The sequence below is a fragment of the Cottoperca gobio genome, chromosome 16 (genome assembly GCF_900634415.1).
Source record: "Cottoperca gobio chromosome 16, fCotGob3.1, whole genome shotgun sequence".
NCBI classification, from domain to species: Eukaryota; Metazoa; Chordata; class Actinopteri; order Perciformes; family Bovichtidae; genus Cottoperca; species Cottoperca gobio.
Genome location: NC_041370.1, coordinates 9,072,248 through 9,090,540, shown reverse-complemented (window position 1 = coordinate 9,090,540; position 18,293 = coordinate 9,072,248). Strand labels below are relative to the sequence as shown.

The 18,293-nt window shown below is 38.5% G+C and overlaps 2 protein-coding genes across 3 annotated transcripts; one reads left to right on the top strand and one right to left on the bottom strand.

The window, feature by feature from the left end:
* The first annotated feature begins 4,400 nt into the window (after positions 1 to 4,400).
* trpv6 (transient receptor potential cation channel, subfamily V, member 6) lies at positions 4,401 to 11,880 on the top strand. Its single transcript, XM_029451127.1, has 17 exons — positions 4,401 to 4,426; positions 4,968 to 5,078; positions 5,199 to 5,296; positions 5,388 to 5,510; positions 6,778 to 6,918; positions 7,034 to 7,132; positions 7,274 to 7,449; positions 7,550 to 7,696; positions 7,783 to 7,862; positions 7,956 to 8,091; positions 8,533 to 8,619; positions 8,709 to 8,785; positions 8,872 to 9,037; positions 9,254 to 9,320; positions 9,436 to 9,704; positions 9,828 to 9,934; positions 11,116 to 11,880. Exons 1-17 carry the CDS (start codon positions 4,401 to 4,403, stop codon positions 11,378 to 11,380), a joined length of 2,175 nt encoding a protein of 724 aa, XP_029306987.1. The 3' UTR covers positions 11,381 to 11,880.
* LOC115021262 (early activation antigen CD69) lies at positions 11,632 to 17,282 on the bottom strand. Of its 2 annotated transcripts, XM_029451553.1 has the most exons (7): positions 17,152 to 17,282; positions 16,733 to 16,831; positions 14,190 to 14,294; positions 13,832 to 13,942; positions 12,800 to 12,951; positions 12,591 to 12,688; positions 11,632 to 12,156 (listed from the first exon to the last, which is right to left on the bottom strand). In XM_029451553.1, exons 1-7 carry the CDS (start codon positions 17,237 to 17,239, stop codon positions 12,033 to 12,035), a joined length of 777 nt encoding a protein of 258 aa, XP_029307413.1. In that variant the 5' UTR covers positions 17,240 to 17,282; the 3' UTR covers positions 11,632 to 12,032. The 2 variants fall into 2 exon arrangements, with proteins under 2 accessions (XP_029307413.1, XP_029307412.1); XM_029451552.1 differs by lacking the exons at positions 16,733 to 16,831; positions 17,152 to 17,282 and adding an exon at positions 14,377 to 14,564.
* Between the last annotated feature and the right edge of the window lie 1,011 nt (positions 17,283 to 18,293).

The following is an 18,293-nucleotide window of genomic DNA, read 5'->3' as shown; positions in this document are numbered from 1 at the left end:
ACGTCCAGAATCTCGGGGTGAACCTGCTGGGACACCAGAGGAAGATCGTCAGTGCAGCCCAGCAGCTCAGAGCCTATCTGACGCAGGGGCAGGTGGAGGTGTGAAATCCACCGACAGTACAACCTGTGCCATGGATTTCTGCGGTTTTCACAATCCTCTGCTTGTTGTGTTTGGTTTCATTCATTTTGATGGAGCACATTTTAAGCCAGAACAAAGAGAATCAGCTTTTTTATAAGGAAAAGCATCGAGTGCCACTCGGTGTATTCTTCTACACTACAACCGACACTACAACCAGAAGTTGTGAAAAAGAGGATCGGACTTCCTGCCAGTCACTCACAATAAATGACAGAGGAGAGAAGCACTATGGGAGCTGCAGTCCAGGTCAAAGTGAGGTTAGGGAGTTTCTGAGGAGAAGAAGGACTTCTCAATTCCTCAATGTTTTTCACTAGATTTCACTTTATTGTTGTCTGCCTTCTTCTCTCCTCACCCATCTGCAGTCCTACCTCTCACCTTCTCTTCCACTACTGTCCCACCATGAAACTTTTCAATTTCCCCACCCTCATTGAATACAAAAAAAATATTAAAATGTTTTAGTTAACATACTTATGGAGATCTCTCCACACAAAGAATTGCGTGAAGACAATCAAAGCCTTTTTCTAATATTTTTTGAGTTGTTTGTAAAATTGTATCACTTCCCATCTTGTTAAAACGCCAAATGCTAAAAACTGTTAACAGCAGTGTACTACCTAGCAGCCTATGGTTTGCCTTATAAGGTATTACCATTCGCTTTCAGAGAAATGTACAGTTTTGTTCCAACAAAATGCTATAAACCACCAATCCAAAATCAGTACTGCAAACCCTGAGGTTTGATATGAATCACTGCCATGATATTGTAAGAACAAAAAAAATGCTTTTAAAAACTGTAAGCCATGTTTTTGTCATTTAAAAAAACATATCCAGTTCGTACAACTCACTCTCACTCTACTGTCTCCCAGCGACAACAGAGCTCAAGTACTGTAATACTACAAACTTCACCTCAGCTGCAAACACAAACGTCCATCTGCGATGAAGACAGAACCGTGCAGCACCCACCTTTATGTGTACATTTCACACTTCACCTCTTTTTTGTTTGATTGATAGAGTAAAGACACTGAGTCAGTGAAGCGTTGTGAATGTGTGAAATGGGAAAGACGGACAAAATCGGATCTGATTTACACTTGAAGGAAGGAGGCGAAATGCTTTGTAAGTATGTAGCCGTGTGTCTGCTGTAAATGAGGCTGTATTAATGTGTGCATCAGGTTTATGCTGTACATGACGCTGTGTGTGTGTGTGTGTGTGTGTGTGTGTGTACGCGTGTGTGTGTGTACGCGTGTGTTTGAGACAAGTGTGTCAGGCTACACACATTATTAGCTGTGTTTACTTGTTCACCACTATTCCATAATTGTGCAAATTTGTAAAATAAATGATATGATTTTATTTAATATTTTTGCTATTAGCTTCTTATTTTGTGTGCTATCTACTCTAATCAAAGCTGTTTTACCAGCCTCTCAAGTTTTTTTTAAAGGTAGTGGTTCAGTTCAGTCATACGACAATGTTACTTGTGAAGGGAAAATCATGAAAACAAGCTGTAATGTAGCCTTATGTTTACAAGTTAGTCCCATCAGCGAGGAACAAAGAACCTCACACTGACAACAAATGCTAGTAGCTCCATGAGGATGAACTTAGACACAGCAGTGTTAAATGCTCACAATGACAATGCTAACCTGCTGAGGTTTTGCAGATTTAACATTCATCGTGTTTACCATCTCAGTTTAGCGCATTAGCATGCTAACATTTGGTAGTTAGCACTAAACACAAAGTAGGCCTACAGCCGAGGCTGATAAGAATGTCATTAGTTTTGAAGATATTTAGTCATAGACCAAAGTATGACCTGATGATGGCGGTGTGTGAAAGTCACATGATCCGCCAAGTCTAAGGATTCATCATCTGGAGAACTTGAATCTCAGTTTGTACCAAATTCATGTAAATCCATCCAATAAAGTCGAGACATTTCACTCAAAACCACAATTGTCAACCTTTAAGGTGGCTCTTCAAGAGAAGTCAGAGGACCACCAAAGTCAGTAGGCTTCATTCTCTGGGGACCATGAATATCTGTTCAAATGTTAATGGAAATCCATCCAATCATTGTTGAGATATTTAAGTCTGGACTAAAGTGGGTCTCACAAAATTAAACATACATAACAAATGAACAGAAAATAGTTCATGAACATACTGTAATGTTTAATAAACAGATTAAAACCATAAATTCAAGCAAACTTATCTAATTCAACTACCATATCTATCCATGCTGCATTTGGATATATATGAGAAATAACTTATACACCTGTTTTAGCTTTAATGCAGCTGCACAATAAATGACAATATATTCACCTTGATGTACCGCTATCACCTTCACTGTGGTAAAGCATGAACTCCGGGTGTTTCAGGTTCCACAGATCAGCAGGTTTGAGTAAAATCTGAGTTTGGGATCTGCTGGCATCAGCAGCAGTCCAAGAACAGACACTGGTTTCCCACATGTCCCTCTGTTGCTGATATCACAGCAGATCTGTACTGATAGCAAGACCGCTTACACATTATTCTGCCATTCTGATATGGCTGGCACTGTGTTGTATTTTACTGTATCAGACTGCAGTGTAACTGGTCTTCACATTGTCAGACTGCTAGGTCGTTTTTACAAAGGCATGTTGAGTGTCCAAACATTATTCAAACCCTCACAACTTTATTTAAAATCTCCGTCCTGATCATGTTGTTTCCAAACACAGAAAATGTCCAGTGGTTGAAAGCATATAAGTACATCTACTAGTAGTTTTGTACTACTGAAGTACAATGTTGAGTACATTTTTTGAAGTTGTTTTGCACAGAGAACATGTTGAAATATTCCTATTACACTGGAAGAATTGTATTTGTGATCTGAGTACTTCTGTCACCACTGAGAAATATGACAATTACTCACAAAACGTGGACTTTTCCATTTGATATCATTGTGCGGTCAGGACATAAAATGGCATTTTAAGATGGTGTTGCTTCACAGAATGTGATTTACTCCCACTTTAAATGTGCAAAAGGAGAAATTGAAAAACATTAAGAGTATTGAAAGTTTAGAGTTTAAATTAGAGTCTGTATATAAAGAAATAGCTAAAGTCATATAAATGATGATCCATGTTGAAGCTCTTGAAACTATGGTGTGTGTGATGCTTTTGTTTTAATACTGATAATTGAGCTCTATTGTGTTAAGTCACTCTGAATAAGAGCATCTGTCAACTGTCATAAATGTACCAGAGATGTCTGTAAAAATGGTTTGCTTGTGACTCAAAGTGTTGTGAAAGAACTGCTGGTACTTATATCCAGAAACAGTAGAAACACAAACCACAAAATCATGTTTTATGGTGTTATTGTTTCTTTATAAAGACATTAACAGAGTGGAAACCACCAGTCTTTATGGCACTGCTTAAAGATGGTGCTCTCTGTCTGGTAAACAGCTATTATCTCCACAATACTAAATGACGGCCACATCGGCAACCATTACCAGGGCCTCCTATAGAGTCTCCCTAAACCCTGTTTATCCTGTGGATGACCAGCCTGTTTGTCACGACCTATAAATGGTGCAGCAAAACACCTGCAACAATACATGTGAGATAACCAGAGATGTTGTAAAAGTTGACTGATTCAGCAGTTTACAAATACCTACAAATGTGTGCAAATTAAATCTGTGATTTAGAATCAGTCGGGTTAACACTCCTGGAATAAAAACTGATAATCTCACAAAACAAAATTCAATGTACTATTAGCGTTGTTTTCCGCCTTCAGAGGAAAAGTGACATGATGTTTTCTAACCTCCAAATGATCATTATGGTCTTTGTAACGTGGCAATTACCATGTTTGTGATCGTTCCTGTTGACACATCAATGGTGCTCAACATGTTAAATCATTGTGAATGAAACTAGTTTAGTGCTCGTACAAGATAAAACATGTTCACACGTCATGTTCAGATTTACTCCACCAAATAATCCCAGTTTTACCTGGAGAAATCTTCACTAGTAGAACAACAGAAATCATGCTACTTGGACAATTATACCTTAATACCAGCTTTCAATCACAAACCCGTGTTCAGACATACAAGCTTGCAAATTCCAAACAGGTTTCCTTTAACGGTTCACTACAAACAATGACCTCAGGATGTTGCAGAAGTTTCATAGTGGCCATGCAGGTTTTGGTGGTAGTTGGTGGAATGCAGACAGGCCTGGTGATTACAGAGATATACAGTATACTGGGATTAAGGACTGGACCATTGTCACTTTAGTTTTAAGGTGAACGAATACAGCCAAAAACTTCAAATCAGCATGATGAAGGAGTTCCCGGTCAAACGGTGAGTTGAACCTTAAAGCGTAACTTTCTCTGTGGGTTTCCTGACCTGTGGTGAAAGTCAAGCTGCTCATTACCGCCTCACTCTCTCTGTTTTACCTGTCCACTGTTCACTCACCCTCCCTCTCCACCAATTCATTCTCAAGCCCTCCACAAGTCTCCTCCCTCATGGCTGGGGTCATATATAATGGTCATGCTACAGGGATTTCACTTCTCCTCAGGGACATTTTACAGGTGTTGTTTCAAACTGTGACAGAGTTATGTTATGACTGAGGACCAACAGAAGTTGAGGAGCAGCACTTTTATTGTTTAAAGGTAAGACTGAGACACTTTCTTCTTTTTGTTTGTTTCATTGTATTTTACTTTGAAAACAACTGAATATAATAATCCATGTCCAAGGCCTAAATGATCCCTGTCTGATTCTACACTACATATCATTGTCCTTTTTTTCAATTCACTGCTTCTCTCTCTCTGTGTCCTCGGCTCATCATTCCTTCTTCTCTTCCAGTCGAACATCAGGTGTCAATGTCTCCGTCTATGGCCAGATCGGCTCCGAGCGAGCTCAACCATTGGTGGAGTCAGCTGAGGTTTCGCCTTCAAAACAAGAAAGGATGGAACGAGATGTTGGATGAGACGTTTATGCTCCACACCAAATAGTAAGAAAGTCATTTCAGATACCAACAATAAATTGGATTATTTCTAAAATAATTATATGCCGGTGTAAAACCAACTTTTTAAAATATTATATATGTGTTGTTTTTCTTCTCTTTCTTCAGCATAAATGAAATTCCTCTCTTCTATGCGGCTAAAAAGAACAGTGTTGGGTGCATCAAGAAACTGCTGAGTTGTGCATCCACTAATATCTTTGAGAGAGGTAAGGCCCTTTGCTGTGAACTGTGAGTTTGTTATTTCAGGGTAATGGAGTGGCAGTTGTAATGTGTAAAATTGTAATCCTCCCAACTCAGGAGCTCTTGGTGAGACAGCGCTTCATGTTGCTGTGATGACTGATAACCTGGACTCTGCTGTGGCTCTGATGGACGGAGCTCCTGAACTCATCAACGAGCCCATGACCTCCGAGCTCTTCCAAGGTTCACACTCACAAACTCACAGACAAAGAAACAAGCACAAACACACATCATGCAATTTGAATTTCATTGTGCGTGTTCGTAGGTAGACTTATCAGCTTTATGGTCAGCAACTAAGAAAATTAAGAATAATTTAAGAGACAGTTTGAGATAAGATATCAGAAATGAAGGAAATAAGACGATTGAGGGAACTTTAATCCATGGAAATCATTGCTTTTTGTACATCACTTGAAATTTGATGTGAATAGTTGCATTCAAGATCTAGGATTTATTTATGAGGTTTGATAAGAAATGTTTTATTTACCAAAGGCATTTACTACAATTATAAAGGTGTCAGTGAGTAATTTATTGCTGTTTTATGCTAATGTATACTTCTACTCCACTACATTTATCTGACAGCTAAAGTTACTGTAGTGTAGTATAATATTGCAACGTTTACTTAAAGGTCATGTTGATAGTCATGTTTTATGTAGACGAATACTTTTTAATAAAATACACCCACAAAGCTTTTAAAAAGGTGCAGAATGAAAGTAGTGTATTTCATAAAAAGAATATGTAAATATATTATGACGGTCAATTAATTGTTTTAAAAATGTGTAAGATATCTGACGTGTGGTTGTCGCCCGTGCAGTTGCTAACAAGGCTTGTGAGCCAATAGTATAGCGACGTTGGAATCACGTGGTATCTCTGCGTCATCAGGGATCAACAGTCTTAGTAGTTGTCAGTTAGTGTGAAGAAAACTCAGTAAAATGGCTTATTTTGACGGTATGCGTCCGGTTTTACTCCAGTTCCATTTCCAAGTCCTCAGTGAAAAAAAGAAGAACAAGACCAGGGTGAACATGGGTTTTGCTTTTGCTTGTTTAAGTCAGCTGAAGGAGTTTCAAGGGCCGAAAAAGCCACGCAAAGGCAGCCAATTTTCTTCTTGACCGGTAAGCTAAAGCTAATGGTTGCTAGTTAGCTAAACGGGAATCTACACCGACACTGTTCATGAAGTATGCAGGTTGTGCATCGAACTGGCAACCACGGTGTTTTGACGTGAACGCTATGGAAGTGGGGACGGGGAGTGAGCCATCTAGTGGCTGAATGTTATAACGTTATCAACTGCACCTTTTAAGTAAATTATTTGAATACTATAACTAATTATCCTCTTAAGCAAAATGACTATTGACAGCGAGACACGAAAAGGTTTAATGTGAGCCTCACTTACACAACAAGTGAAATGAAAACAGTTAATTTTCAGTGGACTAATGCACTCTACTCTCTGTCTCAGGTGTTACTCCTCTCCACATCGCTGTGGTGAATCAGAACATTAATCTGGTTCATCATCTGATCAGTCGTGGGGGTGACGTGGCTACACCTCGAGCCACCGGTCTGTACTTCAGGAAGAGGATAGGTGGACTCATATACTATGGTAAGTCAGCAAACCACAAATTGCTCCTAATGAATCAATATGTAGGCAAACATGTATGTTTTTATGCTAAGTGACACACAACAGATGATTTTCAAACTGTACATTTGGTCAACAGGTGAGCACATCCTGTCTTTTGCTGCATGTGCTGGGAATGAGGACATTATCTCCATGATAATTGATGCAGGGGCCAGCACCAGGGTCCAGGATTACCGTGGTATGAAATGCATCCTCTTGTAGGAGACTTAGAGAAGACCACAGCATTATTTTACATCTGTCATATTTTTTGTTTACAAATGGCCTTCTGCTCTCTCTTCTTGTCGACACACTCTTTTTGTATTCCCTTGTTTCTGTCTAGGTAACACAGTGCTTCACATTTTGGTTCTGCAGCCCAACAAGACGATTGCGTGCCAGGCCATTGAGCTGATCATGGCACGCGATGCAGAGCTGGACCAGTTAGTGCCACTTGACATGGTGCCCAACTACCGAGGCCTTACACCTTTTAAACTGGCTGCCAGAGAGGGAAATGTTGTGGTGAGTGAAGCCTGAGGGCGTTCACGTGGTAAAAACATGATGAAGCACATTATTTCACTAACCTGATCCTCACTGCCGTTCCTCCCTATGTCTCTCTCAGGCGTTTCAGCACCTGGTTAATAAAAGGCGTGTAATCCAGTGGAATCTGGGCCCTCTGACATCTAATCTGTATGACCTGACGGAGATCGATTCATGGGCAGACAACATGTCAGTGCTGGAGCTCATCGTAGGCAGCCACCAGAGAGAGGTACAATATAAGATACACAGTATTTAAGTAATTTAATGACGTTGATGTGATGCCGAGAAGAAATTAAATGATGTTTTGTTCTTAAGGCAAGAAGGATTCTGGAGGTGACCCCTGTGAGGCAGCTGGTTTGTCTTAAGTGGAACCTGTATGGAAAACATTACTTCAGGTAAAGTGTGATGTCTGAAGTGAAATATCTGAACTTCACACATGTCCAGTCTTGTCTAACAGTGTTTTTCTTTTTCTCTTTTTCTTGTGTCAGGCTGCTGCTGTTACTGTATCTCCTGTATATCGGGACCTTCACACTGTGTTGTGCATATCGCCCTCTAAAGGACGCTCCAGAGAACTACTCAGAGTCAGACATGGACAAAACCATCCGGGTCCAGAAAACACTTAAAGTGTGTAAAGATATAAATGTGATATTTCAGTGTGACCACATACACCATAGACAGTGTCCTGTAATATAACTAAGTATATTTAATTCATTACTTAAGAACATTTAAGTAACATTAAGTACCTTTCATTTCATACTTTTTACGCCGCTACATTTATTTCACAGAAAAGTATAACAAATATATTTACATACATATCTTAATTTGATACATTTGAATGATTATACTTTTATTTAAATAAAAGTATTTGACTACAGGACTTTTTTTAATCACACAAATAGGCCTTCTATAAAACTAAGAAATGACTCGACTGCACCTGATCGTTGGACTTTATTTGTTCATATGTATATTGTCCCTGTGTAAATGTCAAGCTTTGCACCTAAATGTGACAAGTAGTTTAATAATAATGTGCTTTTAATATTAATACATCTCTGTTTCCTCTCTCAGGAGAGTTATGTGACGCATGAGGACAACCTGCGGCTGGCGGGCGAGATCATCAGCATTCTGGGAGCTTTTGTCATCCTGTTGCTGGAGGTGAATTTATGAAACGTGCTTCATCTTCTTACATACTGTATATATGTATATTGCACTGCCACATCTTTATGTTTGCCCTCTTTCAACAGATCCCTGATATACTAAGAGTAGGGGCAAAGCGCTATTTTGGCCAGACAGCACTGGGAGGCCCCTTCCATGTCATCCTGTGAGTAGAAAACACATCTTAGCAGTGTAATAAAGCACACCGCTCAGAAACACCCTTTAACCTCTCTGTTGTTGTTTTTTTGCCAGTATCGGCTACGCATGCCTGGTGGTGCTGCTGTGTGTGTTCAGAGCCTGCGAGGTGCAGGGAGAGGCTGTGGTGATGTCCGTGTGTTTAGTTCTCGGCTGGAGCAACGTCATGTTCTTCGCCCGAGGTTTTGAAATGCTCGGCCCTTATGTCATCATGATACAGAAGGTAGGACTGAGGTAGTAGCTCATGACTTATGTAGGAATAGTAGTTTGTTCACACACACGCACACACACACACACACACACACACACACACACACACACACACACACACCTGTACCGAAATGTTTTTGAAGCAGATGTATTCAGTTGTTGTTTTGGTTTTTGAGGTTCACCTATTTGTGTTTGCAGACTGACCTAACATGTGTCTCATTTCCCCTAGATTATATTTGGAGACCTGACAAAGTTTATGTGGCTGAGTTTCATTGTGCTCATTGGTTTTTCCACCTGTGAGTATATTCTGGGCGACATACACAAACAAGTATTTAACCCTCACCAAGCTTGTAAGATAAGAAATGCTTGAAATAATGTGACTCACATCCTTTTTTAAATGTTCCTTCTTAGCTCTGTGGATGGTGTATATGACCCAGGAGCCTGAGTCCATTCCATCATATCGCTCCTTCCCCATCACCCTCTTCTCCCAGTTTGAGCTGAGCGTGGGCCTCATAGATCTGCCTGTGGACCACACCATCGCAACCCCCCCGATCGTCCACGTGCTGCACTGCACCTTCTCAGTCGTCTCCTACATCCTTCTGTTAAATCTACTGATAGCCATGATGAGTGACACACACTGGAGGGTGGCCCAGGAGAGAGATGAGCTCTGGAGGACTCAGGTAACACACACACGCATATGGACTTGCATCTAAAGAAACACATCAATGTATAAAAACATCAAACATCATCACGTCCCTGTGCATTACTGTGTCATAGTTACACGCTGTATTGATGTTGTACAGGTGGTAGCCACAACGTTGATGCTAGAGAGGAAGCTGCCCCGCTGCCTGTGGCCTCGGCTCGGAGTGTGTGGGCTCAACTACGGTCTGAGGGAGCGCTGGTATCTAAGGTGAGACAGTACTGCAAAATCCTGATCAAAAAATTTTTTCTGGTAACTGTAAAAATGTATTACTAAATGTGCAGTTATCACATTTAAAGTTTGGGGCAAAAAAGTACTGAGTTATTATTTATCAAGAGCTCAACACTAAAACACTTTGGTAGCAAATAGTGTGTCCATGTGGGACCCCATCAGCCATCATAAAAAATAACTTTTCAGGGCCTTCAAAGAAAAAAACACACCACATACACAATAAGTTATAACAAATATATTGCATCTGGATATTTTCAGTGCAGTGACATCAGCAGTAAAACCTTTTTTTAGGCTTGCTATTTTTGCTCAAAATAATCATACAGAGAGAAGTTTGTCCGCTGACCACAACCTAAGTAGTCTTTAATGCAGCTACATGTCATGTTGTGCTGTGAGTAAGAAGCACAACTCTCACTCTTGCAGATCTATTATTATCACAACTCTGTATTTTATGTGCTATATCGTGTAGGTTACCAAAAGGCATATTATAGGAGCACTCCACTCATTACTCATAGGGAGTAATACTTAGCCTGTCATGTCATGTCTGAGGAGCTTTGTCATGTCTGGGAAAATAAGCCTGATAATGTCCTACAAAAGACGCTATCGAGCTGCATTATGGGAAACAAAGTCATGTCTAGAGTTTGACCCACATTACGGACCAGATGTGAGGATGTCTGCTGCTTCAATCTTAACCGTTCATTCTATGTTTAGTCTCTTCTGAGTTCTCCATCTTTGAAATACTAAATTACTGGAGCGCTCCTTTAAACATCATGATGATGGTTTACATAGTGAGAGTTTTCCCTCGACGCAACTGTAACGTATTTGTGATCATATATCTGTATTCTACTCCGTACTGTGGACCTTTGCACATTCCTCTGACTATTACTACAATACTAGCACTTTTAAAACTGCACAACTCTTCCACTTTTAATTCCAATATACTTTACAGATTTCTTCACAGTAATTGTCATATTTATATTTCTTGTACACATTTTTTGATTTTATAATAGTTTTTTAAATAATATTTCTATATTTGCTCTTATTTAAAAAAGAAAATTACTGTGTGTATTTATGGACCATTAAACACTAAAGCAAATTCGGTGTATGTGAAAACATACTTTGCAATAAACCAAATTGTGATTCTGATTGTTTACTCTTTGCAGAGTTGAGGACCGAAACGATCCAATGTTGCAAAAGATGCGACGTTACGTCAAGGCTTTCTCCAAAGAAGAGGAAAAGGAGGGATTGGAAAAGACGGACACATTGAAGGGGTCCATCTCAGGAACCCCCAAGCTCAGACCTAAAAACAGAGCAGGGTTTAACAACAGGAGGTCTCTGACAGGGTGGCAGATGATTCGCCACAGTGCTTTTGGTTTGGAGATGGAGCAGGACGATACGGAGGATGACCAGGACATGAAATATGTTTAGGAACAGATTGTGCCTGCGCCTGAAGAGCATTCTGCTTCATCCTAAAGTCCTGAACATATGAAGTACACGTAAAGTGTCGACGAACAAACTTGCAAGACGAGGACGCAACGTGCTCAATCTGCCTATATACAGTGCAATTATTCCTGCAGTATTATGCTATAGAAAAGAGTGTGTTATTTTTATAGCAATATAAAACGTATGTAGCGGTAATATATGCTAAGCTAAAATGAAGTGAAACATAGACATTCAACTTACTATGTAGTTGCATGAACATTTTTATATGAGAATAAAACCTTGTTGAAACAAATGTACTGGCTCTTATTTGTAAAATTAAAAAGTCAGACAGCAGTTTATAGAATCATACAGTAAGAGGAGTAACCTCGTCAGTGCTTATAAGCAATATATGTGACATGTTAGAATACAATTTAAACAACACAATGCCACACAAAAATTATATTATAAAATATGACTAAGCAGCTTTTCAAGCGTTAAATATAATAGTATAATCTTAAAATCTTCATTATCTGCTGGATATTACTGATTGAAGTGTGAAGTGGAAAGAAACGTGATTTGAAATGTTATGGAGGTGTTGATGCTTGTTGCCAGAATATTAGTTTGCTCATTATTCTGTTAAAGAAAGACACAGAGGTTGTCAGAGCTGCAGCTGACAGATGAAGTAGGTGTAGGCAGCGCAGGAAGCTTTGCTCCAGTTCTTCTCAGTTGGTTTGTTAGTGCTGAGGATCCCACAATCCCCCTCTGAGGTCGCTTCCCAATAACTGCAAAGAAAAGAAAAGAATATTGTGGTTATTTGTTTTTTAGTGGAGCGGAGAGACAATACATCTGTTTTCTTCTTTTCTCTCTCAATATATATACACCCAGGGTTCCCTTTATTAGGTACAACGATCTAATGCAATTCAATACAAGAGTCCTGCCATAACATCTACCTTTACGAACCTCATAATGTTCCGTTTTTGGTGACATTGTCGAAATGTGTAAATTCACTTATGTGTTAGCAATGAGGTCATAGCTAGTGATGGTCTGAGGTGTTTCTAATAGTCTTATTGCTTAGAGCAATAAAGAACAAAAAATATATTTTAAAAAATGTGAATAGGATCTGTACACATCTAAACATAAACAAAACAAATATTAATTAGCAAGTGTGAAAAGATTTGTTACAGCTGGGATCATTAGTCCATCAACCCTTCATCACCTCTCTCTCAGCACAGTGTTGTCGACCCAGGTCCATGTGTCTCCTTTGTGTCTCAGCCCGATCCAGTAATCCATGTTCCCTTCCTTAGTCAGAAAACTCTAGAAGAGAGATCACCACTGACATTTACAAAACATATATATACTCTGCAAATGATCACAATTCATTAATGAACTGCATGTTTATGGTCAGGCAAGGAAGTGATATCAGACCTGAACTTTCTGGCTGGTAACAACAGCCAGCGCTCCTCCTCTTGCGGTGCAGTTCTTCTGGCTCTCGTCCCAGCTCATCCTGAAGGTGGACAGGTAAAAACACCACCGGCCAAAACTACGCCACCCCTGAGGACAGAGCTTACATGCTGGATCTGGAAGGAGAGAGGGATCAGTGGAGAACATTCTCCAACAAATTCTCCAACTACGCAAAATAAAAGGTCACTATGTGGACTAAATTGGACCAATAAAAGAAGAATAGAAGAAGAACAAAAGAAGCAGACCTAAAGTGTTCCTTCTTTTCTGCATATTCAAGAATCTTTGTTTGAACTATTTTGAGTATGCATGCATGTACTTATGTGCGTACATGTATGCATCTGTGTGTAACCACATCGCAATCTCAAAGGAGTTTTGTCTGTAATAATAAAGCTGTTTTTAAGTCTTACTCTTGATTTAAATTCAATTAAAACTTCTCAGTTCTCTAAAAGCAATCACATGAACTAACTTCCTCTGACCTCTGTTTAAAAAACAATTTAGGAAACTGTGAAAGCAGAACTGTCCCCAGAAACATGATGAAAGTACCATTGTCTACGTCCGCCGGGAGCCTGGTGGGGATCATGCGATCGGTCGTGTGTGTGTGTGTGTGTGTGTGTGTGTGTGTGTGTGTGTGTGTGTGTGTGTGTGTGTGTGTGTGTGTGTGTGTGTGTGTGCTACTGGACCCATTAGCCTGATATGTTTTGTGCACAAGGACTTCTGGTGATTCACACATTTTGAAAAACCTATTGACTCTCAGCCTGGAGAGGCCGCAAGTGATCAACAACAGCTTCAATTATGAATCTTGTTTCTGATCGGGATTAGGAATTGTTCCTGTCCATATTTGCACGCCAAGGTAAAACAATTCTATGTTGTATTACAGCGGTGGACGTAGACACACCTGGCAGAGATCTGCATTCTACCGAGTGCACTTTTTCTTGTTTGTTTTTCTTTTAATTTAGATGCTTCTTTGTGCAATTTTCCATCTGTTATCACACTCACCGTGGGGTTGGATTTTGGAGAAGAGAGCCTGGCACTTCTCGTAGCTGCATTTTGGAGCAAATGGTGCTGTGGTGTCCCCTCTCTCTGAGCAGACTGTGGAGCCAGTTTGGACTAGAAAGCAGAGCACAGTGGGAGGAGTTGTGAGGGAAAAGAATGATGCCCACAGGATGCAGCAGTGAAATCGGACACACTTTATAATCCTTGCTGTTGTTATGAGCAAAGGATCATGGCAAAGTGATCCTGACATATGTTTCATGTTCTTACTGCACTGCCAGTGAAACCATAAATCCTCTCTTAATCTGTTTGGGTTTTACAAACATAATCCAGTTTCTTGTTTTTTTTTTTACAGTTTACTCACGTTTCACACTGAGGATAATAACAACCAGCAGCAGGAGCAGGCAGATTACGGTGAGGAATAAACACGCAGCGCGGAACAGACGCGCGTTTCCCTCCGTCTGTTTGTCTGAGGAGGAAGATCATCCTGATGTTAGAGAGATATTTGAGAACGAGCACAAACACAAACCACCATCGAGGCTCTGGCCTACCTTTGCCCCCATCCAGTTCAACAGATAACTCAGGTGACAAGTTTCCATTGGCTTCATCCTTTTGATCCTTTTGATCCTTTTTATCCTCGCCATAACTGCGACAAAATTTGATGTACATGGAGAAAAGTGTCCTGGGGTTTGTTCTGTCCTGCTCCGTCTGTCTGTTTCGCTGACTCACGTTTGAGTGCAGTTTTAAGATCCCCCCACACACACACATACACACACACACACACACACACATACACACACACGCACACACACACACACACACACACACACGCTCCTCCTCCGTTGTCTCGCCTCCATAGCAACATCACATTCACTGATAGCTAAATTATTCATGGGGCACAGTGCTCGGCTTGTCCTTCAGTTTCCAAAACTTTTCCTATGTCTCTTCCTGGAGACATTTTGTACTCCAAAACAACAGATGGGATTTGTTTCTCGAGGCCGTTTCATGAGTGTTTGTGTCGAACACAGTTCACAGACGTAATACAGGAATCACTGATACAGATTGGAACATTTAAATGTGTGATTGCAGGACCCAAACCAGGCCTCCAGAGACTTCAGACATTCTTTGCACCTCTTGAACCTCAAAAATATAAACAGAATAGACTTCACAGTAGGAAAAGCACAAGTGTTACTGATACCACTAACGATGACTGTTGTATTCAAGTGTTTCAGTGTCAGTGAGCCAGCATGCACAATACCAGGACCCTGAAACGACAGCAGCTAAATGGAACTCAGCCATCAATAATCTCATAATTTACACCTGTGCTTTTCTTGCTGTGACATGTCAAAGTGTCCTCTGTGAAAGAGGCCTATTCTACCCAGTTATAGAAAACATAACAAACACACTGTGGTGTCCTGAGAGGCAAGTGAGATACATAGTTTTCTCTCCTGTGTTTATGATTTAGGAACAGATAAACTCACTATCAAACTCACTTCAGCTTCTTGTGGCTGAAATGAGTATTACAGCAACAAACACTTTCACAAGTAGCTTTATTTTGTGTGTTGCTTTCTTTCTTACTATTTTTCATTGGTGTAATATTACAAAACAGATAAGACGGTGAATGTGTCACAACGTAAAGACGAAACAGAGTTTATCGGGCTCTTCGAGTGCAAGGCAAGTAGTTTTATATTACAGATATATTCACATATATAATTGTAAAATATAAAATACAGAGTTTGATCTCTAGATAAAGAATAATTTAGAAATATAAAATAAATTATATTAGTCTGTGTATTAAAACAAATGTTGCTTATGCATAGCATTATTATTATTATTATTATTATTATTATTATTATTATTATTATTATTATTATTATTATAATATCTACTTGTAGCTATTTGGTATTAACTTGATTGACATTTCACCCTTTTCATGTTAAAATCTAAACAGAGGCAAATTACCATCATACTTGAAATAAATAAATAATTAATGAATTAATTAAAGAATGATTACTGTAATGGTTAATTACTAATTACTTACTTACCACCTGAGCTTCTGTTGATTTACAGAAAATACATTTCCTGATTAATCATTTAAATCATTTTTGAGAAAGAAATGTCAGAAAATATTGGTTTCCATTTCTCAGAGGTTTTCTTCTCTTCTGTGACGGTAAACTAAATGTCTTTGGTTTTTGACTATTATTTGTACAAAACAGACCATTTTAATATGTTAACTTATGTTAGCTCTGGGAGATCGTGGTGGGCATTTCTCACTACTGTCAGACTTTATATAGAACTTATAATTAATTGATTAACTAAAAAGATTATCAGCAGATCAATCGATAATAAAAAATAATTGTCGGCTGCAAACTTTGTTTTGATCCAGTAATAACAGTTATTAAAGAAATGACATCAAAATGATTCCTTTATGTGGAACCTAAATGATGTTTTGAACATTATGTGCTAAATAAACCCTGATATCCCTACTTTTCTGTTTACATAATACAGAACAAATACCAACAAAATATAATTAAAGCTTTTTTTAAAGGCAGTTATATTATTTACAGGGAAAAAAAGAAGTTTATTTAACAATTTAACAATAACCCAACGCTACAGTCAGTCTGTCTCTCGAGCCTTGTTAAGACTCAAACAGTAACAGACATTATCACTGTAATGAACATGTTATGGTTGATTATAGTTAAGACTTCTTTTTCTACAGAATTGCTACTGGGATTTAAAGCTGTCAAAACCTTTCTTCTGCTTTCTTCTTTTCTTTTTGTTTCAATTTTTCATTAAGACACGCAGGCTTTCTTAAAGGCATGCAGAAACATGCTGTCTTTGGGCGTACCAGCTTTATGTTAAGCAAAAATAGAACAGGCAAAAACAAATGTTATAATAAAAGTGTACCTGCTCTTGTTTTAACTGGATTGCCAACATGTAAAGGTTCTGAATACACGTCCTCAGATGGAGTTTGGAGTTTGGAGTAGTCTTCAGGTTTTGCTTCCTCTAAAGCCAGACAGAAATACAGACAGACACAGTTCAACAGACACAAACCATCTGGAATTTGCTTTTAAATATTAAATGCGTTGTAAACTCAAAATACAACAATAAAATCTCTTGATATCAGCAGTCTTACATTTAACTTTTTGTAAATATTTTTCATAAAAAAACATTTTTGTAAAACCACACTACAATACTGTGCATGCATCACTTCTGGTTCTACATATGAATAATATATAAGCTTGAGTTTTGTACTTTTATTATCAAATTTTATCTGATTTAATAATTGAATAATAATAATTAATTAAATAAATATTTTTTGGTACCTTCAGTTTTTAACTCCAGCAATGATTTACTTGTTCCTTTATCTTCATTGTTTCCTTCCCCCTCATTGGTGACCCTCTGCAGCTCCATGGCTTTCTCTTCTGTTTCTCTAACTTTCGAATTGCCAGGGAAGTTTTTTAGACCCGGTTAGTCATCTGACAATCGACTTATGTAACTTTTTGTAATGCAGAAGCAAATGCAGATTAAACGTTGTGATGAATGTCATGATGCAAAAAAAATGGTTCGAAAATAAATAAGAAACAAATGCCCCAGACCTAAAAGTGTCCAGTGAATATGACTCCAATAATCAGTAAAGACAAATTATTTCATGTCTATCTTTGTGCTTCCCCGAAACCACATGTAAACAGTTTAAAAGTGGCCCTGCATGTTTTTTTTATACCTCTTTGTGTGTATGTGTGTATATATATATATATATATATATACTGTATTTTTATATATATATATACACTGTATTTATATATATATATTGTATTTATATATATATATATAAATACAGTATATATATATATATATATATATATATATACTGTATTTATATATATATATATATATATATATATATATATATATATACTGTATTTATATATATATATATATATATATATATATATATATATATGGGTGTTCAGGTGTGTGCGTGTGAATATTTACATATATGTATAGATTTATATTCTTTATTTTTAGCGTTTCAATCTCCCTGTTTGTATCACACACAGAGGAATTGACTCGGTCCGTAGGGACTTGGATTGGAAACCAGTAGATCCCCGGTTCAAGTCTCCAGACGGACCGAGTGAGACCAACTGGTACTATGAAAGGTGCAGGTCCACCTCCTGGGCTGATAATGTAATGTAGTAATGCCCACTGTGCTCCTAATACTAAGATGGGTTAAAGGCAGAGTCTAAATTTGACCTTGTGTGCTGTGCTGTGTACATGTGTGAGACAGAAAAGGATCAAAAAACCCTCAATTAAAAAAATAAAATAAAAACACATCTGTGATTACTCAGCAATGTAGGGAAGGTAATGCACTCATGTTAGTTTGTTCTACTTCAAATTGAAATATAGTGTGTGGGAAATATGATGGCGCAGTGTTAAAACAAAATGTTTTATGGAATAAAACATTAAA